At 38.2% G+C, this 26,512-nt stretch overlaps 2 protein-coding genes across 3 annotated transcripts; one reads left to right on the forward strand and one right to left on the reverse strand.

Moving 5' to 3' along the window:
- The first annotated feature begins 210 nt into the window (after positions 1-210).
- On the forward strand, positions 211-19,220 carry pkn3 (protein kinase N3). Of its 2 annotated transcripts, XM_084415455.1 has the most exons (22): positions 211-548; positions 1,755-2,031; positions 2,530-2,684; positions 4,725-4,854; positions 6,204-6,355; positions 10,748-10,964; positions 12,404-12,586; positions 12,863-12,972; positions 13,945-14,088; positions 14,212-14,287; positions 14,509-14,677; positions 14,796-14,898; positions 14,993-15,066; positions 15,234-15,303; positions 15,390-15,481; positions 15,935-16,111; positions 16,469-16,531; positions 16,640-16,716; positions 16,800-16,942; positions 17,527-17,634; positions 17,708-17,788; positions 17,872-19,220. In XM_084415455.1, the coding sequence occupies exons 1-22, from the start codon at positions 528-530 to the stop codon at positions 18,070-18,072; spliced, it is 2,823 nt and encodes a 940-aa protein (XP_084271581.1). In that variant the 5' UTR covers positions 211-527; the 3' UTR covers positions 18,073-19,220. The 2 variants fall into 2 exon arrangements, with proteins under 2 accessions (XP_084271581.1, XP_084271582.1); XM_084415456.1 differs by lacking the exons at positions 211-548; positions 1,755-2,031; positions 2,530-2,684 and adding an exon at positions 3,412-3,675.
- zdhhc12b (zDHHC palmitoyltransferase 12b) lies at positions 19,219-26,468 on the reverse strand. The gene is made up of 5 exons (XM_084415457.1): positions 26,022-26,468; positions 24,880-25,019; positions 22,475-22,567; positions 21,556-21,722; positions 19,219-20,758 (listed from the first exon to the last, which is right to left on the reverse strand). Exons 1-5 carry the CDS (start codon positions 26,116-26,118, stop codon positions 20,443-20,445), a joined length of 813 nt encoding a protein of 270 aa, XP_084271583.1. The 5' UTR covers positions 26,119-26,468; the 3' UTR covers positions 19,219-20,442.
- Positions 26,469-26,512: the final 44 nt, after the last annotated feature.

A 26,512-nucleotide genomic window follows, 5' to 3' on the forward strand; every position in this document is an offset into this window, starting at 1 on the left:
TAATGCCTTTGTTGAAACTTTGCAGCTTCCGTGGTGCATTTATTGTGTATATTAAATAATAGTATACATATTTATTTAATATGTATTAATAATAGTAGGACTTGTAGTAGTAGGTCTCTCTCTGCACCAAATGACTTCAGTGCAACGCTTGTGACTGACAGCGCTGCCAGCCAATCATTGAAAAGGGAGGCGGCGAGGATTTTTCAAACCTCAGGAAATGGGAAAGGCGTAAGGCAATGCAACTTCCATTAAAAAAAACTACCGGTAATTCGAGAGCCGTCTAGCCTCCCAGCTGACAGTCAGCCACTTGTATCTTCTTCCAGCACACAACAGCACAACACTTTTTATTCCCTTTGAATGTCTTTTTTGTTTGAGCTCTCTCAGATTCACTTGGAAGTCTGGATATGGTTTCTAGTGTCACTCAATCAGGCGCCGCGTGAGCCAGAGCCAGCCGAGAGCTCGAGCGAAGAGTCGGTTAGTCCGAGCAGCATCAGTGTCTGTCTGCGTGTGTCGGACTCTCTTTCACAATGTCGGGCGTGACGCTACAGGTAAGAAACAAATGAGATATATAGTTCACACAGCCTTATTGATACGGTTACGTTTGAAAAAAATACTGTTTGAAGATCAAATAAGTCATAAAATAAAGCAGTCAGATCGCTAAGTTCGTTCAGACGCTCATGTTTACATTAAGTTAACTTGTGGGTGAGTCCCAATGTTTTTGATTGAGGAATGCAACCGAATTACTCAAAGTCACCCACGAGCATTTTTTATTTATTTTATTAATAGCGAAACTAGTGTAAAATAAAAATGTCTGATTTAGAAAACAATTAGATCTGCTTCCTTCTATTGTGTTGCTTTATATATGGTAATTTTTGGACAAGGTTATTACCAAACAATTAAATATCACGAAAGATTTTCAGGTTTAACGAGTTTGACAGGACTTGGCTTCCTCTTGTGTCCTTCACCAGAGGCTTAAATGTAACTGAAGTTATGCGTGAATGAAAAAAAATGGTCACTTATAAGTCTTTTGTGATTTAAAGTACCTGAAATGGTTATTTTGTGACAGTGGTTAATGACAGCCTCTCTTTATTTTGAAATGTGCTGTGCCTGTTTTTCCAGCTTTACTGCTGTTAGGAAAGTCCAGATGGATGTATTAGACCAACTCTACTGAACAATTTGTTGAATACTTCTATTATTAAACTGAATTATGGGGACGACAATGCATAATATTGTCTATGTAAATGGATTCGATTTGTTTCGGTCCTTTTCTTAATTTAAGACAGTCAGAATGTGTGAAACACTGCCCCTATGTGTGTCAAAGTGAAATGCCGTATGAATGGCTTGTTCTGAAAATAGGCATTATGTAGAAAAATGTAGGTTTCTTCCTTTCATTTAGCTCTTTCCAACCACTGCAGTTATGTAACTGTGTTGTGTCTGCGAGTATTTATGAAATATGTGTGTTTGCCTTTATGGTGTAACAGCTTATATCAGTAAGTGACCTTATTTTCACCCTATCCAACCTTGCTCATAGTAAGTCTACTTTATCAATATATCAATAATATCACCTTCACACGTAAATAATGGATTATTTGGTTAGTATAGTAAAATGATATGTTTACTTAACCTTTTTAACAGCATCTCAGATGCTTGCCTTACTTGAGCTGATACGCAGATCTCAATATGTTTTATCAAAAAGGCTGCCATAAACGAGCAAGCATGTTGACTTTTTATATACTGTCACTTGAACACCCCAGAGCAGCTGTCTGCGGGGTCTGGCTGAAGGTGACCTCATGGACCCTGAGTTCCAGCAGCGTGTAGAGGATGCCATTGCCCTTCTCCGACAGGAGATCCAGCGGGAACTGAAGATCAAAGAGGCGGCTGAGCGACTGCGACGGGCAGTGACCAACCGCAAGAATGCTGCCGATGTGGACGGTCAGCTTAGAGCCTCCAGCCGCAAACTCGAGCAGCTCCACTGGGAGCTCCAGGAGCTGAATGCACGTGCTATGGCCACACAGAAAGAGACTGTGACAGGTGAGAGCAGGAGGGTGTGATCGGCCTTTGACGTTATATTGTGAGTTTTGATCATTGATATTTTTTTATAGATTTATTTTAAATGTTGTAGATTAAACTGATTGAACTGATCAGGTTTCCACCCTATTTTTTTCCCCTATTCAGTCTTGTGAAATATTATTACAATTTGAAATAACTTTTCAAATGTCATTTTTTCCTGCAATAGCAAAGCTGAATTTTCAGCAGCCATTACTCCAGTCTCTTCAGTATTACCATATGCTGATTTGGTGTTCAAGAACATCCTTATCAATGTTGAAAACAATTGTGCTCCTTAATATTTTTGTAGAAACCGCAATAAATTGTGGCCTTTTAGTTTTTACACCCCTTTGAACAAATTTGAATATCAGGAAAAAGGCTAACGGAATCGCATTTCTGTCTTTATAAAGTGCAGAACTTTTTGTCTGTGTCTCATTTTCTTTTCATTACATAATAAATCTATGAAAACTGTTGTTTTCTCAGATGATGCCACCTCTCCAGACCCTTGCCATTGGGAAGAGGTCACATCACCCTTGGGCGGCCGTGTCCGTACTTTGAAAAAACAGCTTACCATGGAGCTCAAAGTAAAACAAGGAGCTGAGAACATCATCCAGACTTACGCCAACAGTTCTGTCAAGGTGAGGATTTCCCCTCATGGCCCCTTTTTTATCTCCTGTGCATCTTGGAGATGATTAACTCACCTTCCACTCCTCTGTGTGTATTTAAATCAGTTTGGGTCGCTGCCAAAATGCTATGAAATATGATAATATGCACACAAAGGAGGTCCCAAGTCCCCTCCCCCTGACCCCCATTCTTTATAACCCTTTTAGAGTGATAGTCTCATGACCTCTAGCTAGCTTTGAGTGTATTTGCCACTTATTCTTTGAGTCTGTGCGTTTCTATCAGACAGGGCTTCAATAATGCTGCGGCGTCTGGCTGAGAACACTGTGTGCTGGCAGCTCTGTGATTTATGTCTGTGCTGGATTCAGACAGCTTGAGTACTGGGCCTTGATCTCACACACACACACACACACACACACACACACACACACACACACACACACACACACAGTCGCACACTAAAACATCCTCTCTTTGAGTCTGAAATGGAAGAGCTTGCTGGTACTGAATCGGTTTCTCCGGTCCTGGCGACAGCAGCAGCCCATGTGACTTTGTGCCGACCAATGCCGAAGCATTCGTGTTTGGGCCAGCCAGGCAGGGCACAGCAGGAGCAGCAGTTAGAGGTGGCTAACTCCTGTGGAAGGAGATCTGTAAACGGAGTGAGAGAGAGAGAGAGAGAGGCTGAAAGAAAAAATTTAAAAAGGGGAGGGAGGAGGAGGAGTGGTGAGTGAGCGAGCGAGATGCAAGGACAGTAGAACAATAAGAAGAAAGAATGGTTGTGGCTTCTCGGATACTGATCCTTGATCTGCTATGTCTGAGGGTCAGTGTCTGCTATACAGGATAAACTGACATGAGCAGTTTTGAGGATGGAGAGAAAAACACATCAGGAGGGAACGTCTGATGGGGGTCAAAGAAGAGCAAGGGGATGTCAACCAGCCATCTGAAAGTTCACAAAACATGACAGATGACCTCTTGAGCTGCATTGAGAGGGGGAGAGCGCTATGGACGGTATGGTTTCGTTCTTCCTTTACCTCTTGAATGGGTCTTTTCTGCAGGTTTCAGAGAAGGTCACATGTTTCATGTTGCAACATTGTTTACACTGGGGCTGTACAAGGCTGTTTTGGGCATCGCAATCAGTCAGTGTGTCTCTTTCGTTTGCATAATGTAGCTGCTGCATTTCAGGATATATAGCTCTGTTGCGCTGTTATGACTCTAACGTCACGGCTCCTAAAGCTCTGGGGCGAAAAATTGCACAGTCAGTGTTTGATCTTTGAGTATGTTTGGGTGTGGTGTACACCTGGCTGCTTCTCATGACGAGTAAGAGAAGAGTTTAATGAAGACTGCTGCACTTTTGGCCTTCTGTTCTACATGGGAGTTTCTCATATTGGGGAAGCTCAGCTTAAAGCTGTATTAAGGTGTTTTTTTTGTGTGTGTGTGTGTGTGTGTGCCTGATAATAAAGTAATAATGTCATCAAATGGAACGGCAAAAATATGTCTGGTTTCTCAAACACTCCCCTTTTGTTTCTGTGTCCGGCTGGTTGGGATGTTCGAACAAACAGAACAAATTTTTGATCGCTTCACAGTGTTCACAGTGTTTTGGAACATGTGGATGCTGTTGTGGCTGCATATTAGTACAGGGTTCCCATGGTCATGGAAAACACATTTCCTGGAAATATCAGGACATTTTCGGACCTGTAAAAGTCATATAAATTTCTGTAGTGGATACACAATTTAGAGTTATATTCTGCTATAAGTATTTCATTGGCTAGAAAGGGATAGATATTCATTGGCTATAATGTATTTTTGGAAACATTGGTGTTGTAATAATAAATGATCATCATATTGATAATAAACTGGAAAATTAATCATGAAATTGAATTGGTCAAAATATGTGGGAAACATGATGTTTATCTTGGATCTTGGATTTCTTCGTATTTCTTTCTTTGTGGTCCCTGACTATTTATGTTGTTGTTTTTTCTCTGACAGTGTTTACCATTTGTTATAATGCAGTTGCAAGATTTACCTATTGATCTATTGTTTCTCTTGTCACTCCCCAGGATCGGAAGATGTTGTCCACGGCCCAGCAGATGCTGCAGGATAGCAAGACGAAAATCGAGCTGCTCCGCATGCAGATTGTCAAAGTCACCCAGGCCAGAGAAGGAGAGCGGGAGACCACACAGCCAGAGGGTAAACAAACATTTTCAGTCAGTAAAGTGTACATGTAGGAAATTATGATTATTATGGATTTTTCAAGCAAAATATGTCCTCATAGGACATTGCCCCTTATACAGCCAAGATACAAGACTCAAACGGTTTTCAAGATGAACAAAATCATAGTCTATGGCAGAGTTTCCCGAAGTGTGTTGCAGGAGGGTCGCAAGTTTCTTGAAAAAAGTCATTCTTACAATGACATTGATCTTAAAACTTGCAAAACAAATTCTCAAAATAATAAAAGGGAACAGGTTGCCAAGGTACAGTGTGTGTTGAGCCAAATCTCTCAAGCATTCAGACAGATATCACAGCCTTGACATCAGCAAAACAGCAGCATCACCCATCTTAGATGAGTTGCTTTGAAATAATTGGATCTATTTTTCTCTATCTATTATTATATATTTTGAACTTAAGCTTAATTGTCAACTTTGCATTGGGGTAACCTTTCAGTATTGATTGTGGGTGTGGTTTTCATTGAGTGTGGTTTACCAGATGCATTGGAAGCTAGTGGCACAGCATGACACGACTGAATTCAATGTTTCCCTTTTTAATAGATGCTGTCTACACTGTTGATTATAAAGTGGGTGATATACTTTTGTCATGTTGTGATACTTCTAGTGTTGATTTGGTGTGACTTGGTGCATAAAACAGACCTAATTAGAATGTATTAACAATTTTTTTTTTTTTAGGGCTGTGAATCGCGATTAATCGCATCCAAAATAAAAGTTTGTGTTTACATAATATATGTGTGTGTACTGTGTATAATTATTTTGTATATATAAATACACACACATGCATGTATTTATTTAAGAAATATTTGCATGTATATACTGTATATATTTATATATAATTTATATATATAAATGTAAATATTTTATATATAAATAACACATTTTTCTTAAATATATACATGCAAGTGTGTGTATTTATATATACAAAATAATTATACACAGTACACACACATATATTATGTAAACACAAACTTTTATTTTGGATGCGATTAATCGCAATTAATCTTTTCACAGCCCTAATTTTTTTGCTCATGTTTTATATAGAAATGAATTGTTAATTTCACTGCACATTTTAAATTAAATACTTGGTTTGTGTGATTAAATTCACATTTAAGTATCTATTAAACAATAAACATTTATTATTTTGTGAAATGTTTGAAATTACTTTTGTCAGTGAATTGTAAAACAGTAATGCAAGTTGCTGAATGGTTATTCACTATTATTTCTTATGGGGATTTATGTATATGTATGTATGTATGTGTGTGTATATATATATATGATACACGACTGGTTTATACACTTGTTTTTGTGCAGGTCGCCCATCTGAAACTATTAGTCCGCTTGAGTTGCGGGTGGAGGAGCTCAGGCACCATCTGAAGATTGAAGCAGCTGTGGCAGAAGGTGCCAAAAATGTGGTCAAGCAGCTTGGAGTACGCAAAGTGCAGGACCGACGTGCTCTAGCAGAGGTAATTGTTTATTTTGGACTTGATGTAAAGGCTTTTCAGAAACCAACACACATGCATGACTCATTCTGAATGCGCTTACTGTCAGGGAACAACAGACTGTTAAAGTGATGAGATTTCCCAAAAATGAAAATTCGGTCATTTACTCACCCTCATGTGGTTCTAAACTTGTATGACTTTCTTCTTCTGTGGAATATAAAAAGAAGATATTTTGTAGAATGTTGTGAGCTAGAAACCCATTGGAGCTCAGTGGTCTATTTCATTTGTGTCTTTGTTCTATTGTAGTTTGTTTTCCTATATGCTTGTAATTAGTTTCTGTGTTCTTTCTTTATCACTATTTACTAGTCTTCAGTAAGGTTTTTTTTTTTACTTTTATATTAAAAAAGTGGCAAGAATTTCGATGGTATCAAACATTTTGATATCATAACCTTATTTAAAGCAAAAATAACTATATTGTGATATATATCGTTATCGTGAAATAAAATTACTCATATTGTGATATAAGATTTTGGTCATATTGACAAAATATGACACTGATTCTTATTAATGCTACTGAAGTTATTCAGGCAAGAGCAGTGAGTGGTTTTCCATTAATGACACAGACAGCAGCAGTACTGATACTTTTAGTACTTTTAGTCCTAATTTGTAAGTCGCTTTGGATAAAAGCGTCTGCTAAATGACTAAATGTAAATGTGATATAAATGAGTATCATAATATACTGACATGTAATCGAACTGTTTACATTCACTTAAGATATAAACGACTGTGTTTGTGTGTAACCTTGTGTGTGTTTGACAGTTTAAGCGCAATATGACTCGAAAGAGAACTTCGTTCCGTACTTGCGTTGTGTGACAGGCTTTCAGTGTGCATGCGCTTCAGGTGTAAGCGCTCCGAAAGCCATGTCAGAACATTCTGTGAATATAAAGTTTAACTGGTAAGGCTTTAAAATTCATGCAAATAGTAACTTTTGTGATAGCGAAGAACTGCAATTTCACATGGGCGTAACCCTACTGCTGCGTTTCTAAACATGATGTGAATGTACATCATGTTGTACTGTATGTTGGGACAGGGGGGCCAGAACTGCATCTGATAGAATGTGCACTAGCATGATACTACAATCTCTTTTCAAAGGCAGTTTGTGCAGACATTTTAATCTTTCACTGTGATTAATGTACACATCCCTAATTAATGTGCCCCTATTATGCCATTTTAAAGATTCCTAAACGGTAGATCAAGGATTCGGTCTCTCTAAACTACTTTCCGCAGCCGACTCTGCGCTGATTAGTCAGATTGGTCAGTTTGTTGTGATTGGTCTACCTCTGATAGCGTGGTTTGGAAAACGAAACGCCCATTACCATATCTGAATTTCAACTCCAAAGGCTTTCTCAGTGATAAGAACAGTCACGATGGCGTCGGGTTTTACCGTATCAACTTGAGCCTGAATCCTCATCCTTTGGAAGTGCATGTAAAGAGTATTTGCTTTCGTAGCGCGTGTTCTTAACATGATGACAACACAAACAAGGTAATATCCAAAAAAGCATAACAGGGGCACTTTAAATAATGAGATGTATTGGCTAATATCTATGCATGTGAATTCCTAACAGTGATAAACCTGTAAGTGTTTTTTGGAAGTGTTTTGATTCACTCCTGAGAATTGAGCGTGTACCTGCAGTGTTGCTCAGCCATGCATGTTTGACCTTGAAGCAGCACACCCAGCACATGATTTGGCATTAAGACAGACAAGACAGTCTACTGTGAGTGATAAAATGAGAAATGTGTGCTCTAACGCTGCTCAGAGATAACCTGCTGCTGAAATGGCCTCACTGATCTTTTTTTTTTTTTTTTTTTTTACACTTTGCATTTTGAAGACTAGAAGCATTTACAATCTCTCAGCTTGTATTAAAACAGGTTACAGTCCTTCCCTGTCCAGTCATAACTAAGGATGCACTGATATGAAAATACGATACGATAACCGATAATTCTTATAATGCAGATAAATCTAAATCCAAATTTTGATATAGTCTGAGAGCCTAATTACAAAAACAAATGTCTCATGATTAAAAGAGATGTCCTAAGAACTTTAACATAAATCAAATATATACAGTACAGTAGCCAGTTTTGAACCAGTTTTAATTTTACACTCCTATGGCCAACTTTATCAAAAAAGAAAAAAGTATTGCCTCACAAATTAATAAAATCATGCCAAAATAATGCAAACATGTATATTACTTGCGTATAAAGAATCCAAATGCACTAGCCATGGTTAAATAAAATGGAATAGCCTATGCACAAACAATAATTAAATCATTTTAATTAAACCATATTGTTGATCAAAATAATAATATGAGAAAAATAAAAGTTCTAGTTGTTATTAATAATGCATCAGTTTTTTGCGTGCACTGAAGCTGAATGAACACCAGGAAACTTAAGTGCTTTGTTAGCGGGTTAATTAACTCAACGAAACGCATCCTATATGAGATTAATCAAATATTTATGCAAAACAAACGTAATATTAGTATATACTCCAAGTAATGTATGCAAAAGCACAAGTTAACTTGAACTAAGTTACATAATCAGAATGTGAAACTCCTGTTGTGGATGCGCTGAAACACAACTAAATCCAAAGAATTCACAGCATTTTATTACAATAGTGTTCTCATAATAATGTTGTGTATTATGTAATATGAGAGTCCCAATCATAATTATTAATGTCATGCATTGCTGTTTGAGCTGCATGCACATGATGCTTAAGCTAAAGATGATCAGCGGTAAACTGAAGCACTTAGAGAACTGGTATTAACATTAAGTGGCACATCTTAGGCACAGATGCCATTGGCATGTGCCACTAAAACTTGTGACGTGCCGATGAATTGCGTCATGTGCCACTGACATTGTTGCAAAGCATGTCGCCTTATGTTGTGGCACCTCCAGTAACCTAGTGAGTCGTGACACATGCCACTGTCTGCCGGAGCATTATGTAAATGGTGTAACATACACACTTAACAGCAGAACGACGTTTAACTAATAATGCGTTGCTTTCAAACACAGGGTTTATTACATCCCGGATTTAATTTTTACAACAACCATTAGGCTTCTCCATATATATATATATATATATGTAATATCTGCCTTGTCGTTTGTATTTATATTTATTATTATAAGTTTATTTTTGATAACTTATACTATGTATTTAAATACATATTTTAAATACACAGTTGTTTTGATAACTCAACACATTTTTTCCTATTTGCATAGGATTGACAGTTCATCTATGTCATTTGGAATTATAAAATATATATATTTTTTAGCCTCAACCAAAAGAGTGAATTGTTCTAATTAAAGTGCTACCAACCAGCAGGGGTATCTGCCATCACAAATTGACACCTACCAATCAAGTATTTCATACCGGTATAATTGTAAACTAGTATTAGAGAAAATTATAAAGTGACACCTACCAATCCGAAATGCATTATGAAAACTGGCACCAACCATTCAAAAGTGTGATGGACATTGACACTGGCTCTTCATAATGCAATAATGTAGGTATGTAGATACCATATTAAACTGGATGTCTATTATAATGTGCCTACATCAAGTCAAATACTTTAACAAAACATTCTGGGATCTCAAGAAGGAATGCATGTTCACACCATAAAAAAATCGTTTTATTTCTTATTACATAATATTCCGACCATTACGACGAAATATTAAAACCATATGAGAACCGCTAACCACATATTATATTATAGGCCTATCTATATTTGAGATCAATATCAGACTCTGATTACTTGTTAACGTCTAACTCACAAACAAATAAATACTCCACCCATGGATCTTCCTCAACTGTCTTAAGTTTTGGTTTGTCTTGCGCTGACCAATGTTACACTTATGTATGGTAAACTGACTCCTACCGGCGTGCATGCAGCATCATGCAAAAATAAAGGTTTACAGTAACATGTGACTGTAAATGTGGTATTCATAATGACACGTGATGTGACTCTTTATCATTTTATGAAGCCTATAACAGATTTGCACTGCACATGTTGCACTAAACTGTACTAACCCTTCTCTTGAAATATGATTGGAATCACTTTGAAATTCAACCATCATGGCGAACAGCGCGCATCTGAAGTGTCTCAGCTGAAGGAAATAATCCATTATTTATCGGCTTTAATATATCGGTCTGAATTTCTTATTGGGACGATAACGATTACATAACATTTTCCTTAAAAAGCCAGTTTTAGAGTTCCTGATATAGGAAATATAATATATACTGCCTATATACTATATTACTGTCATTGGCCTTGTTTCACTCTACTGTCATTCATAAATGTAGCTCACATCTGTTAGCTCTGAGCCTCTTTTGTATTTTTGAGCATGTCTTTCTGTGTCCAGGCTCAGGCCCGTTTGCAGGAGTCCTCTCAGAAATTGGACCTTTTACGTTTGTCTCTGGAGCAGCGGCTTGGAGACCTTCCACATGACCATCCCAAACGAGCTGCCATTAAAGAGGAGCTGACAGTGGGGTCCTCGCCTGTCGTTGGGTTGCATAGAGATCGCCTGCGCTCTTCGTCTTCAGCGTCCTCTTCACTCTTCAAACCATCCAGCCTGACAGGTATTGACACAGTTGAAAGTTAGCAGGAAGGTTATGGTGTTAAGATGTCAAGATAAATATAGTTGTGATGCCACGATATGTAAATTAGTGAAAAGTGTCTTTACTTTTAGAGACTGAAGGCCCTGTTGTACTGCTTTCTGTACCATCAAGAGCATATTAAAGGGTTAGTTCACCCAAAAATGAAACTTCTGTCATTAAGTACTCATATAAAGTCGTTATTTTTGTTTGTTTTTTGCACACAAAAAGTATTCTCGTCGCTTCGTAAAATTAAGGTTGCACCACTGTAGTCACATGGACTATTTTAACGATGTCTTTTCTACCTTTCTGGGCCTTGAAGTTGCAATGATGTTGCTGCCTATGGCTGGTTCAGAAAGCTCTCAGATTTCATCAAAAATATCTTTATTTGTGTTCTGAAGATGAACGGAGGTCTTACGGTTTTGAAACGACATGAGGGTGAGTAATGAATGACAGAAATTGAATTTTTGGGTGAACTAACCCAAATTAGTTGACTTGACTAACCCAGTGTCAAGGTCCATCACACTTTTGAATGTTTACCCTTTAACCAACTGCATCACAGTGTGGCATAGCAACTGCTCTGTCTTTTGCCAGAAGGCCCTCCTGATGAATAGTTATCACTGGTGTACAGTTACCCTCCATTTAAGATGTTAAATTTTGACACTGTCTGTGAATGGTGAGAAGGATCGTCTAGGACCCCTCTGACCTCATCCATGCATTGCTCACTCCTCTCCTCCTCGGAAAGTGCTATAGGACATTTGAAAAGGGGAAAAAAGCTGACAGAAGAGCTTGACAAGGTGTTTTGTAAAGAAATTAATGTTTTTATTCAGTAAGGATGCATTAAATTGACAGTAAAGACATTTATAATGTTAAAAATAACTGCGAATAATTGCTTTTCTTTTTCATTTCTATTCAGCAATTCAGCAAAGAATCTTGAGTGTGTGTATGTATGTATATATATATTTATATTTCTGAAGGACCATGTGACACTGAAGACTGGAGTATGCTGAAAATTCAGCTGTCATTACAGGAATAAATTGCATTTTAAAATATAGTAGAAAACAGTCATTCAAAATTATATTATTTCACAATATTGCTGTTACTGTATTATTATTAATAAAAATAAATGGAGCCTTGGTGTGCATAAGAGACTTGTTTAACTGTACTGGTCACGTTGCTCGGTCTGATATGGCTTTTATCCGACCTCTTATTACCCACTTACGCATAATTATATTTGCCATAGGGCTTGTATTTTATTCATATTTGCACTTCTGATTGGTATACTTGTACAAAGTACAAGTATAGAGGCAGTGAAAGTTGAATGTATACTAATCTTTGTTTTTGTGCAGGTTTTTTTTTTTTTTATGTGTCATGCATGCGAATGGCTGCTGTATTGTATAAAACCTGCATGCATGTGTTTTCAGGGCGATTGGAGGTCAGGCTGATGGGTTGTCAGGACCTGCTGGAGTCAGTTCCAGGCCGTTGTCGGGTAAGCAACATGTCCTCTGCCCCTGGAAGTCCCTCTGAGTCCAAATCACTAAGGATGAGAACTGGTCTCTCCACCCGCAGCACCAACGGCAAGACCACCAAGACGGACGAGCTCTCATGTGAGTCTCTCAGGGGTTGCAGAGTGGAATATAATGGATTTCACTGTAAACTCTGTCTTGCTGTGGAGAGTGACAGAAGGAATCTGTATTTTCCTACCTTATCCAATGTGTTTAAAATGGTTCAAATAAACAGACTGAATGGAATTTAATAGACATTTTTTTCACTTAGTCATTAGAATTCAAATTACTTCATTTTTTATGTGACTTTTTAAATTATGTCTTTTTTTTTTCTTGTTTCTTTAATCGTTTTCTTTCTTTTTATGTGTTTTCTCTCAGCTGAGATCAGTGCTGTATTGAAGGTGGATAACAAGATAGTTGGTCGCACACATTGGCGGCCGCTGAGTAAGGAGGCTTGGAATCAGAGCTTTAGCATTGAACTCGAACGGGTCAGTGCCAACAAATTCTACTGCATATTTCATAGACATGTCTAGTAAATAAATAAGAGTTCTGAATTCAGATAAGGAGCTCACCCTTAATGGATATCACAATCTCAAACTCCTGGTCTGAGTGCTTTTACAGCTTGCAATTTATAACTGTCAGTCATCCAAGGCAACACTTGCCACATCTGTTTTATGGAAAGTGCCTGGGATGGCATTGGCTGAAGGCTTTTCCTCACCTTCATTAACGCAGCTTTTCTCCCAGAGTGCAATCAGCCGCCTCCAGAGTAATCCAAACTAATCCCGCAACATTACTGTAATCTTTTGCTCACCCCTTGGACACAAACACTCAGCCTGAATACTGGCCAAGTCAGCCTGCAGCTCTCTCCAAGCTGATTCAGCTGTTCTGGTGGAAAATGAGAACTTATTTCATTATTTCTGGATTACTGTTGCAGTTTTTCTCTTTCAAAGGCTGCGCTTCACATCTGTTTGATGAATGGGGAAGCTTGCTTGTACCTGTCTTTGAGGTTTTGATTGTTCTAGAAAAACATAACTTAGTGTCTGACTTCTCATCATGCACATTTTGATGAATCTCTGTAGGGGGAAAAACAGCTCAAACTGCTTTTTTTAATAGTACAATACTTAAAGGGATAGTGTACCCAAAAATGAAAATTCTGTCATTTAGTCATACTCAAGTTGTTCCAAACCTGTATGCCTTTCTTTCTTCTGTAAAAGGCATGTTTCAGTTTTAATCAATTGTAATTGGCATAACTTTTATTTTACCGTGTCAGTGAACATATACTACCAAAACCATTCAAAAGTTTGGGGGTCTGTGAGAATTTATTTATTTTTTAATTATTTTATTCAGCAAGTATTTATTGAATTGATCTACAGAGACCTACAACTACAGTTGATATCTGAGTGTGTGTGTTTTTTTTTTGTTTTTCTTTCTGCGTCTCATGTGACCTTTGACCCCTGTAGTCTCGGGAGCTGGAGATTGCAGTGTACTGGCGAGACTGGAGGTCCCTGTGTGCCGTGAAGTTCCTGCGTTTAGAAGACTTCCTAGACAACCAGCGACACAGCATGTGTCTTTATCTAGAGCCACAGGGCACACTGTTCACAGAGGTGAGAGAACATCGCAACACCTTCATCCTAGTGCCAAATCATGCTAAAACACGGAGCCGAGTCTGGTACAGGCAATTAAACTAATGCATATAGTCAGCTGTTTATTGTGCCGTTTGGTTTCAGGTGAGATTCATTAACCCTGTCATTGAGCGGCATCCTAAGCTACAACGACAGAAACGGATTTTCCCAAAAGAAAAAGGTGTGCTTGACCTCACATTTTCTCCAGTCTTGTCTTCATAAGTGATTGTCATAATCTCTCTCATAAGCTCTTGAATGCTTTCAGAACTATAAAGAGTGACATTATGGAGCTATTAACATGACATGTAGAGGCAGTGCTTGAAGTTCAGCGATTAAGATTGATGTTTCAGAGGAATGCGTCATTATTTGTATTCTAAATAGCTGATTTAATGCTTTTCTCAGGGAAAAATTTCCTGCGGGCAGCACAAATGAATATGAACTTTGCCACTTGGGGGCGTCTAATGATGAGCGTGCTGCCCCCCTGCAACAGCACCATCACCGCCCTGAGCCCTCCGCTGCCCGGCTCTGAACCCACGTCCCCTCCATCTCTGTTCACGCCCCCTTCCTCTGGGTGAGACTTGCACAGGTGTCCCTGGGGTTTTGGTCGAGTCAGATTTGTTTGAGGAAAATATGTCCATTAATCAGTGTAGAAAGTGATTCTCTTTCTGTGTTGTGGCTGTTTATCACAGAGACTCAGCAGTTGTTAAACTGAATTTCAGCGAGGAGCGTCCCATCAAGCCCCCGCGCCTCCTCTTGGCAAAGAACCCTACAACTGACGAATCACTTTCTGGGGTACGTCTTGTGGACAAAGACTTGCTTTTAATTTGTAGTTCTGTATTGCTCGTCAAGTTAAAGTTGCAATTGTGTTTTGGGACATGTTTCCCAGACTTCTACCAGAGTGAATTCCTGTGAGGATCGGCAAGTTCTCAAAGGCAGACCTGTATCCCAGCCTACACCTCAGTAAGTCAATATTTTATTTATTAATGCTATTATTATTGCTCATATCTAAGATTTTGGAAGATCCCTATCCTTAAGTCTTAAATTTCAACATGTATCCCCTCTCCCATTATTGTCTCTTTCTCTTTCCCCAATTGCTCACTGTATGTTGTATATATCCTGTTTCTCAGGAGGAAAGAGGGGATGCAGATGGAGGACTTCAACTGTATTTCTGTTTTAGGAAGAGGGCACTTTGGAAAGGTAAAACTGCAGATGTCCTTCTGTACTGTAATCAGATGATTCCGGGGGGTGGCATTGACGCGATATCTTATTGTCTTTCATTGAAGGTCCTGCTGGCTGAGTTCAAGAGAACTGGGAAACTATATGCCATCAAAGCTCTGAAGAAAGGGGACGTTGTGACCCGGGATGAAGTGGACAGGTGAGGCTCTGTATCCCTGTGTCGGGAATGTCTTCCTGTGCAAATAGCACCATGAATTGGATATGGTAGTTTGTAGTCTTTTGAGATTTATTGTTCAAAGTTCTATACAAATAAATTTACATTTTTATTTTAAGTAGTATTTTATATTAGGTAATATTTTGTAAAAAAAAAAAAAAAGGAAATGAAGCCTACAAATATTATTTATTTATTTAATACAATGGCAATAATTCTGGAAACTTCTTTAAGAGATTACCTTTTTTTATACTGTATAAATGGGTCTGTATACATGAAAATGTATAGCTGCCACTTATATTTTTAGGAAGGGGATGTTTGTAAGGGTATCATTATTTTGTAAGTTCTTGGAATTTAAATGTTTTAAAGCTCTGATTTAGTGGACACCTTAGCTGTATTCGGCTTGTATTATATTGTGAATTCATTTTATTCTTTTTATAGTTTAATGTGTGAAAAGAGGATTTTTGAGACCATCAATGTGTCCCGTCATCCTTTCTTGGTCAACCTATATGGGTGTTTCCAGACACCTGACCATGTGTGCTTTGTGATGGAATATTCACCTGGAGGAGACCTGATGACCCACATCCACAATAACATCTTCTCTGAACGGCAGGCTAGGTAAACACACACATACATATGTTTCCACTTTCCTTATACATAATGATTTTATGCTCCACAAACTATATTCTATCCCCTAACCCTACCCCTAATCTCAGCCCTCGCTCAACGTTCTGCATTTTTATAAAAACATAATTTAGTATGTTTAGTTTCTGCTATCACTTATCTTTGTGGGGACATTTGGTCCCCCCCCAACACATTTTATTAATGTTTTATTACAGAGCATTTTACATAAGTGCAACACTTGTTCACATGTTCTCGGAGTCAGACGCACACACTGAATATTTTTAGCATTGTTATTTTTAGCATTGACACGTTCATCTGTCTGTGACTGTAAACTGAGGGTTTTTCTGGCAGGTTTTATTCTGCATGTGTATTACTGGGCCTGGAGTTTCTGCACCAAAACCGGATTGTCTATAGGTAACTACACTATTACTTCTATTATTCAACAACTATTACTAAATTCCCATATTATATGCATATATGAAATAATAATGCATGTATGATTTCTCTCTTTCCTTTTTGTAGGGACCTAAAGCTGGACAATCTGTTAATGGATTCTGATGGCTTTGTGAGAATTGCAGATTTTGGCCTTTGCAAAGAAGGTATATTTAAACAATACCAATTTTTGTTTGTTCATCTCAAATTACTATTCGAGCAGAGTCACCAAATTATTGCCTCCAATTAGGTATGGGACATGGCGATCGTACGTCAACCTTTTGTGGAACCCCAGAGTTCCTGGCCCCGGAGGTTTTGACGGACAGCACTTACACCCGCGCAGTGGACTGGTGGGGGTTGGGTGTGCTCATCTATGAGATGCTAGTGGGAGAGGTCAGTCCTGGTCCTCAGACTCACAATACAGCATCACTAACTCTTGGCCATGTGTAGTAATGTTCTTTAAGTATTTAAAAAAGTAAACATTTTATTTTTAATTAATGAAATTTATTCAGCAAGGGTACATTAAATTGATCTAAAGTGAAAGTAAAGACATTTTATAATGTTACCAGACATTTCTATTTCAAAGAAATGCTGTTCCTTTGAACTACTTTTCATCAATACATCCTAAAAAATGTATTACAGTTTCCCCCCATAATATTATGCAGAACTGTTTTCAACTTTGATAATAATAAGAAATGTTTCTAGAGCATCAAAGCAGCAAATTAGAATGATTTCTGAAGGATCTTGTGACGCTGAAGAGACTGGAGCAATGATGCTGAAAATTCCTCTTTGCGTCACAGGAATAAATTACATTGAAAAAAATAGAAACGTTTTTTTAAATTGTGATAATATTTCACAATATTACAGTTTTGATTTCTGATCAAATAAATGCAGCCTTGGTGAGAAGAGACTTATTTCTAAAACATAAAAAAAAAAAAAAAAACTTTGAGTGTATACTTGTATCCTTTCTATTCCAGTCTCCATTCCCCGGTGATGATGAGGAAGAAGTGTTCGACAGCATAGTGAACGATGAAGTGCGCTACCCCAGGTTTTTGTCCCCCGAGTCGGTCTCTGTGGTCCAAAAGGTAACCGCTCATCCCTCTCATAGAAGAACTGAAATTGAAATTCAGTCTCTGACTCTGTATCTTTTCATTGCAGTTGTTGCAGAAGAACCCTGAAAAACGGCTGGGAGCAGGAGACCAAGATGCCAATGAAGTGAAGAAACACAGGTTTTTCCAGGTGACAGTCACTAATAGTTTTGACTACCTTAGAGAAGCTTCTGTTTAAACGTTCTCTTTAAAAGGCCCGTTCCTCTCCCACAGGGCATAGACTGGGAAGCCCTGTTGGCCAAAAGAGCCAAACCTCCTTTCCTGCCGTCAATTAAAGCACCAGCAGACGTCAGCAACTTTGACGAGGAGTTCACGCGCCTGAAGCCAGTCCTGACCCCTCCGCAGACTCCGTTCTTCCTCACCGCCGAGCAGCAGGAGTTCTTTGCAGACTTTGACTTCTCTGCTTTGCACTGACTTCCACTCGATTACACTCCGAAGGGGTTGTGACATATCAAATCTCTGCTTTCTTTTCTCTCTGTCTTGTTTATCCAATTATTCTCTCCCTTGAGTTATGCAGTCGAATCAAGTGAAGCTGGCCCCGTGTCACCCTTTAAAAGCTGCTGTACGCTTTTTCTGTGAAACTGGCTGCAAATGTGTGCTTAAAGTCCAAAGACAGTCCAGACTGGACTTTAAAACCAAGAGGAAACCATGTGATCACCCCCGACCAAAACTTCGGCTACCACTGTGAGTAAGCTCAGACAAGCTCCGACCATCCCTGATATTTATACATGCAGTTATAAACGTATATTAATGTTATTTTCGGGATATTATACTGTTTATCGTGTGCAGATGTTTATTTTTAGTCAGCTGTTAAAATAAAGAGAGGTCTTCCTGTTACAATGAACTATGATGCCAAAATATACTTGCACTGTTTCTGAACAGATAATAATTGTCCGAACGCTGTGCCGTTTTTAAAGATTTCTGATGTAGTGCTGATCCGAGCGATACATCTTAAGCTCCTTAAGTTCCAGGCTCTAACTATGGGACCGTGTGCTGAGTGTTAGATCATGCAAATTCTTCCACGCTCAGTCTATGTGATGTATGTTCATGTTAAACCCTCACATTTTGATCTCTGGTTGTCCCTAATCTGGATTTGATTTAGGATTGGTGCCCCAGATAAATGTTGCTTGTTGATTTTAGACCAGTTCTCAACTTTCCAAACCCAGTACTTCCAGACGTCTTGTGACTTTTTGGCTTTATACAGATTTTTGTCTCCTCTGGACAAATGTAGGACTGTTGAATTAGACTAGGCATATTCTACTCGATGTCTTAGCATGATACGGTTAGCACATTCACTCACTAAGCAGCTGATATTTAAACAGTCCAACTCTTTTGCTCTCTGCACCACGTATGATAGAAGCTGATTACGTTGTTCCTTATTTAACATGTTTGTCTAAATTTTACTTTTCTACATCAGGCCACCATTGCATCATTGTCAATGTGGTTTACTACTGATAGGTTACACTGTGAACAAAATGACACTAATGAAGGATAATAAAATATCTAAGTAAATGTAATTGAACGGGATGAATGTATTTTCTGAAATAAAATACAATGTGATCATGTTGTTCAGTTTATTGAATATTGACGTTTCAAAATATTACAGAGGAACAAAAAATTGCATAACTTTGATCAAAACGGCACAAATCATTCATGAAATCTCAGCATAATATTAATGTTAAAAACACTCGAGTGCAAAGTAACGTTTTAAAGAAACTGAAATCAAGTAAAAGAAAAAACAATTATTGCTTTTTATGCCTTTATATTATGCAGAGAAATTTGTTGAAGAAAACAATTCATTATACTGCATTTATCAACCAAACATATTACTGGACCGGAATCTAACAGTCAAAGGAGTGTCACGTTCACTTACATATTCCTCTCTTTAAGCTGCTGACGTGTAATAAGAAATACCCTGTTTATATAAAAATAAAGTTTTTCAGAAAAACAAAACAAAATAATCTGTAATGTTGAACAGTACTGCACTGATTATGTTTGTATTCTAAATTTGTCTTCTAATATGTTAATGTATAGATTGTCAAGATAAACCAGTACAATTAATATGATAAAATCACATTACAAGCATATTGAAATTTCACCACTGATAAATAAAGTGCTATAGGAAATGATTTCATATGAACTTATTACCCTGTCTAAAAATTGATCTTAAATGGGGTCAATTCCCCCCTCCCCCTCCAAAAAAAACATGTAAAAATATGTATATACAATATACAACTGACTGTATTTTACAAGTTCAATAATTGCACAAAAATCATTGCTGATGTAAGAATACAACATTTGCTGCAGCTATAAAATAAGCTGGCAGACTGTCTAGTTGAGTTACTTTTGTCCAACAGCTTGTTAGTACCATGAAAGATATTATTTGAGCAGAGCCAAGATAATAATAAGCATATAAAATTGTAATCTAATCTCATATTGCATTAATGGGAAACCACAATACAGCTCCAAAATGCTGTTGTGATTTTGTGCTTTTTGTTCTGCGTTTGCTAATAAAATGTGCAAAATCAGCACAGACGAATCGTCAAAGTAATATCTAGGCAAAGTATTCACAAAACACTTTTATAGAAATGGTCTTCATTCCAACCTATTTGATAACAAGAAGTTCATGCATTTAAGAAAGAATCACTTTCAAAATGGAATGGGTCATTCACAAGGAAGAAGTAGATTAGATGTAGTAGCAGATGCAGTTTGGAGCAGTTCCCACCAAAACATCAACTTCCATTTAATGGGTTATTTGTCATGGCAGTCATGACTCCCAGGGAATTAAATGGGATCGTTGCCTTGCTTGAAATACACATGCTCCCAAACCACTGGTTCCCAAACGCAGAAGAAGCCCCAGAGATTGCGCAGGGTTCCGCGGTCAAAAGGGTTTTCGTCTACTCCGCAGTGCTTGAGGTAAGAGATTCGGTGTCGAGACATGAACTCCCATGTGGTGGTATTTAGGGACACCAGGTACAGGTGAGAGCCCAGGAGCAGAAGCACGGTCAGGGATAGGACCGCCACCACCGCTGCTGCTCCCAAGAGCACACCGTTGGTCCTCAACCACAGCTGCCAGGTGGGAGCGTTACTGAAGCCGGACCTGTACGAGATTTAAAGGGGTCCTATTATGCTTTTTTACATTTTCAACTTTCTTTAGTGTGTAATGTTGCTGTTTGAGTATAAAAAAGGTCTGTGAAGTTACAAAGCACAAAGTCCACTCTAAAGGGAGTTCTTCCCTATATCAGTAAGAACCATTTCAGAACTCGCTGAAAACCCATGATTGTAGTCTTGAGACTTCATAATATTCCTCATTTAAATAATTCCTGCCCAAGGCAATCACAAAAATAAAAGGAAGGCATGTCCCGATTGAGTTGCGTTAGTAAGCGTGACAATTCCTAATGGGACATGTTTGAAGTGGTTGACTAATCACAAAACACTGGTCCAGCTGACCAATCAGAGCACATTCAGCTTTTTGGAAGGAGGGGCTTAATAGTGACAGGAACTAAACAGTGTTACTGAAAGATTAGGAGAAGAGGTGCTGCAATAATGTAAATTTTTTTTAATGGTAAACTCAGAACTCTTCTTTTCTGGATGCTTTAATTTTGATGAAATGGTTTGAGAACACCTTTTAGATTTGAAAAAGGTATGGAAACTAATACATTATTTAGGACTATTGTCCATTAGCAGTTCTGGACATCCCATGCATGATATACAAAGCCAATTCACACCGCACCGACAGACAATCACCAGATTACAGTACGCCACTTCTCAGACATTTTACGACCAGACAAACTCCAACAGGGGTAACACACTGAACCGACAAAAGCCAATGAAGTGTCTGTTGCTGTTGGTCTGCGTCTGTCGGCGCAGTGTGAATTGGCCTCAGGTATTACTCACCAGGCCATGTACAGTCCCCACAGTAAGACAACAAGCTGGACAGCCAGATAAAGCACAAACCAGCGGTGGTTTCTCTCCCCAACGCAGTTCTCTATCCAGGGGCAGTGGTGATCGTAGCGCCGCACACAGTGCTGACACGTCTGACAGTGTTTGGATCTCATGGGTTGCTATGTCACAGTGTGCATTCATTTTTAGAATGGATACATTGTTATAAATCAGTGGTTCTCAATTCCAGTCCTCGAGTCTCTCCTAATGAGCTGATGATCTGGTTCAGGTGTGTTAAAGGGATAGTTCACCCAAAAATGAAAATTCTATCATTGTTTACTCACCCTCAAGTTGTTCCAAACCTGTATGAGTTTCTTTGTTCTGCTGAACACAAAGGAAGATATTTGCAAGAATGTTTGTAATCAACAGATCTCGGTCCCCATTGACTTCCATAGTAGGAAAAAAATATACTATGGTAGTCAATGGGGACAGAGATCTTTTTGGTTGCAAACATTCTTGCAAATATCTTCCTTTGTGTTCAGCAGAACAAAGAAACTCATACAGGTTTGGAACAACTTGAGGGTGAGTAAACAATGATAGAATTTTCATTTTTGGGTGAACTATCCCTTTAAATAAGGGAGACATACAAAATGTGCAGAGCAGCGGGTCCCGAGGACTGGAATTGAGAACCACTGTTATAAATGAACAAAGATGTTTTTCCTATGCATGAATACATAAGGTTATTATAATAAACCAAAAAGAAAATGACAAAAACTTAATTTAAATAACATTTTCATGGCTCTGAAACAGAATAAATAATTATCGTAAATAATATTTAGTTTGTGTTGCAGCTTGTCCTTAAACCTTTGAATTAATATTATAAAAAAGCTCTTTATTTATGTATATAGTACATGTTTAATAAGTGACAGCGCACCTGTACCAGGCAGTGTCCACAGCGCCGCAGCCGTATGGATTTGGTAGTCTGTGGAATCATATCCTGTGTTTCTTCTGCAATACCAAGTGTGAACTGAAATAGAGTCAAATGGTGCATTTTTACTGCTGAAAAAAATCTGATGACTGTGTAGAGGAGGTAAACTTCACTCTGAAGACTGGTAAACTTTATGAGGCCTTTATTTCTATTCAGGGTTTCCTAAACTGGGGTTTGTAAACGCCTGAGGATTCAAAACAGAAATGCAGGGGGCTTGTGAATAGATGCAGCGAATAAATCACGTTTTAAAAAGAAGAAATATTTTATTTGTTTACCTGAATGTCATGTGATCATTAAAGGTACATTATGTAATCATTTTGTATCAAAATATCCAAAAACCACTTGCACAGTGTTATATTTCTTTCAATTGTGTACTTATATTATCCCAAATGTTTCCAAGAATTTGTAAATTCAGAGAAATTCACAATTTTAAATAGTGCCCGTCCCTTGTCGCCTGTCAGTGACGTAATATCCGCATTATCCCTGGTTTGTACCGCCATAGTAACCATGGCGACAGATGTGGACAACTGCGTAATGTTTAGTGGCACGCTGTTGTTGTTTCGTTCAAACATTATGGATCATGGCAAGCAGACTTTGGGACAAAGGGAGAACTAAAACGAGGATCAATATCGGCGTGGCGTTTTCGAGATGCCAAGAGCTTCGCGTCAAACTTCGACTTCACAGAGATGCCGCTTTTGCATATACTTTATTAGACAGGTGAGCAAATGTACATAAAACAAATCAATGTCATATGGCTCAACATGATGAAATGTTAGAATATGATCAGTATGTTATTCTAATGTTGATCTAGCTTACAGCCTCATACAGCCAACAAACTAACACATAGAATAACATTATAACTTTCAACTGAAGGGAGTGGATTGGAATCCACCGCTGCTTCTATGTATATGTAATGAGTGATTATAATCAAGGTATTAATCAATATGTTTCCTTCTAAATATCAAATGAGTTGAATGACTTCTCTGGAGATTTTACTTTGTTATAGAAGTTACCAGTGTGATTACTGAAATGTTCTTTTCATGTATTCATTAATGTCAGTATTTGATATTTGAATGCAGTAACATTGCTTGCCTATTTATCCCAGCTTCCAGAAATTAAATAGGGACTGGTTTTGTGTTTGAGAAAGGTCTTCAACATGTTAAAACACATAGGGGTCATTTAAGTCTATAGTTTAAGGTACCATTTGTCAGTTAAAGCCTATAGTTTCCATTTAGACTAAAGTGTCCTATTCTGAGAGAAAGAACTTGTTATCTTGATGTTTTGAGACGAGACTCCTGTTTATAGTTAGAGCCTGGCCAAATCCAACCTTGGAAAAGATGTGTGCCGGGTGTGTGTGTTAGTCTTCTTGCTTACAGGTTAAGGAACCACTGGCATTGTTGGAGATTGACTGAGTTGTTGTTTGAGACATGCTGGCACCCAGCAACCCAAATTTGCGACCTGGAAGGTCATGACGTGCCTAACTTCAGGGTCCGAGTGTCAGCTGCATAATCTATGGAGATATGCTTCTGTCTATCTGTATATGTGTGGAAAATTACTATGTTTATCAATTTCTTGGCCAATAAGAATCATTCAGCCTGTAAGCAATGACGTAGCTTAGACCTTGGAAATGGTATAACTGCTGTGATCTTTGTAACTGTAAGTGGGGCGGCCTACGAACTCCTGTGTGAGTCTTGAAGCTGACTTCTGCTGATGAAACTGCAAACTATCTTCAGTAAAAAAATTCTTCAATTTTTTATAATTCTGACTCCGGGTCTTCTTTTCAAACATCTGGTCCTTGGGTCCTAAACTGTTAACCCCTAACACAACACACTCAAATGTTGTTTAGTATGATAGTGTAACGTTAGACCAAGTGAAACAAGGCTGTATTACCTCACAAGTGTAATTTATCAAATAAACTGACCTGTGTGAGTAGTAATTCAGCACTTGCGGGTACGTTAGTCCGGTAGAACTAAATGTCCTTATTGCTTTATATATCCACGGGACTTGCGTGTGGCGCTGATTTCTGTCTTTCATTAGCAATCGCGCCCTGCTTCTTACCACAGTCGTTTTAAAAAACATGAATGTTTTCACTCCTCCATAAACATTATTAGATCCATCAGCATGACGACAAGTCCCATCATTCCGCTTATCACTGCGTCATCAATCTACGCCTTTGTTATTGTAAGAGGTTAGCGACCCCTAGCGGCGAAAATAATTACATATTGGAGCTTTAACTGACATATTATTAAATTATAATAATATTAACTTAAAAGTAAAATACTTCAAGTAAATATTTCAGGTCGCAGGAGTTTGGATGACCAAAAAATGTGAGAATCCCTACATTAACTGACCTGCAAGTCACAGTCATCAGACAAGACAAAACCAGGATCCATGAGAGAAACCGCAAAGTACAGCAACACGGACACCAGGACCAGCAGCACAAAGAGAACCGGCAGCGTGAGCTCTCCCGTCTCCTCCTGTTTGCGCAGGTCTGTGTGGAAGAGTAGAATAGAGCATAACTGAACTTAATAGAGTGGAAAGGAGTACAGTAGTGAAGTAGAATACAACATAGTGGAGAAGGACAGAGTGAAGGAAATTACAGAATACAGCATAATAGAGAGAAACAGAGTACAATTGTGCAGAATCTCATTTACGCCACATAAAATCAACACAAAATTGGCACACAAAGTTGAAATTATGACATACCAAAGGCTGGAACACTATGCATCATACTCTTGCCAACTTTGTAAATAGTTACAGAGAAAAAATGACTGAAGATCACACACTTACAGACTTTCAAGTCATTCCAAATCCAAACACAACCGACATGTGCTTTATTGCTTAAATATGCATTTGTTTGTGCCCATCATACACTAGGTGATTTTCAGCTAAATCTGTTAACTCTGATATCCCAAAACCTGCAGGCTAGCTTTTACTTTCAGCAATTAGCAAAAGTTGTATAATGTATTCCAGCCATTAGTAATTCATGAGATAAAAAGTTTAAATTATGAGCTAAGTTATATGACAAAAGGTTTAATGTAGTAATTATTCTTAGTCTGACTTGATATTATAATTATGACTTGGTGTAACTTTTTATCTCATAATTACAATTTAGTATCTCATAATTTTGATCTACCTCATAATTACAACTTAGTTCCGACATCTTAATCACATCATGAGTATCACATTATTTTGAGACTTTTACGTCATGAGTTTTCGTCTCATAATTTTGACTTTTACATTGACATTTACATAATTTTGACTTTTTGTCATAGCAGAAAATATAATGTAACAGAGTGTGCTACAGTATAATAGTTAGGGAACATGTAACGTTAAACGTAGATCCTTAACACTCAGTGATGCAGATACCGGTGTGCAGTAGCATTATGTACATTATACAGCTGCTGTAGGCATACAAATAACACGTGACGTCTATAGATGAGGCGGATACACTCACAGTACAGTACAACCAGCATCTATTAAGAGCACTTACCTGTGTCGTGGAGGAAGAGAATCAACGTTATAACCCATGTCAAAATGACATGAGCGGTCCTCACCAGGAATCCTGATCCGAACACATTTTTGAACATCCTAGCATACTTCTATATACACCTAAGCATGCATCTGCTGTGTGCTCGTACTGAAGTCCATCTTATTCTCAGACTCACAGACCTCTATAGGCAGCTAGCTGTGTTAGCCAGCTCATAAGAAACCCAGTTACATTCCAGCTGTCAAGTGAGCTCCTACGCTAAATTCCAGAACAAGAACCATTTGAACCAGAATATTTCACCCTAGCATGGGGTCTGTATGCTGAACATCTAACGCTGCTGGCTATAGCTCTGTAATGCAACAGTAGCGCGGTACTTCATTTAGATACTGTGTTTCTCTCGCTCTAATAAGCTTGTTGATGCCGTTCCGTTCCGCTGCTTAGACGTGAATCGGGTAGATGTCACGTTTCCTATTGGTCAGCTGTGGTCATGTGAC

This window comes from Rutilus rutilus, assembly GCF_951802725.1.
Source record: "Rutilus rutilus genome assembly, chromosome: 7".
NCBI lineage: Eukaryota > Metazoa > Chordata > Actinopteri > Cypriniformes > Leuciscidae > Rutilus > Rutilus rutilus.

What these genes read in the sequence shown, in the direction of transcription:
- pkn3 (XM_084415455.1), top strand. Translation starts at nt 528, where the DNA reads ATGTCGGGCGTGACGCTACAG. An exon ending in TTCTCTGAACGGCAGGCTAG is followed by an intron (nt 16,112 to 16,468) that starts GTAAACACACAC and finishes TTTTTCTGGCAG; the next exon opens with GTTTTATTCTGCATGTGTAT. An exon ending in TTTTGGCCTTTGCAAAGAAG is followed by an intron (nt 16,717 to 16,799) that starts GTATATTTAAAC and finishes GCCTCCAATTAG; the next exon opens with GTATGGGACATGGCGATCGT.
- zdhhc12b (XM_084415457.1), bottom strand. Translation starts at nt 26,118, where the DNA reads ATGTTCAAAAATGTGTTCGGATCAGGATTCCTGGTGAGGACCGCTCAT. An exon ending in CTGATGACTGTGACTTGCAG is followed by an intron (nt 22,568 to 24,879) that starts GTCAGTTAATGT and finishes ACTCTATTTCAG; the next exon opens with TTCACACTTGGTATTGCAGA. An exon ending in TGGGGACTGTACATGGCCTG is followed by an intron (nt 20,759 to 21,555) that starts GTGAGTAATACC and finishes AATCTCGTACAG; the next exon opens with GTCCGGCTTCAGTAACGCTC.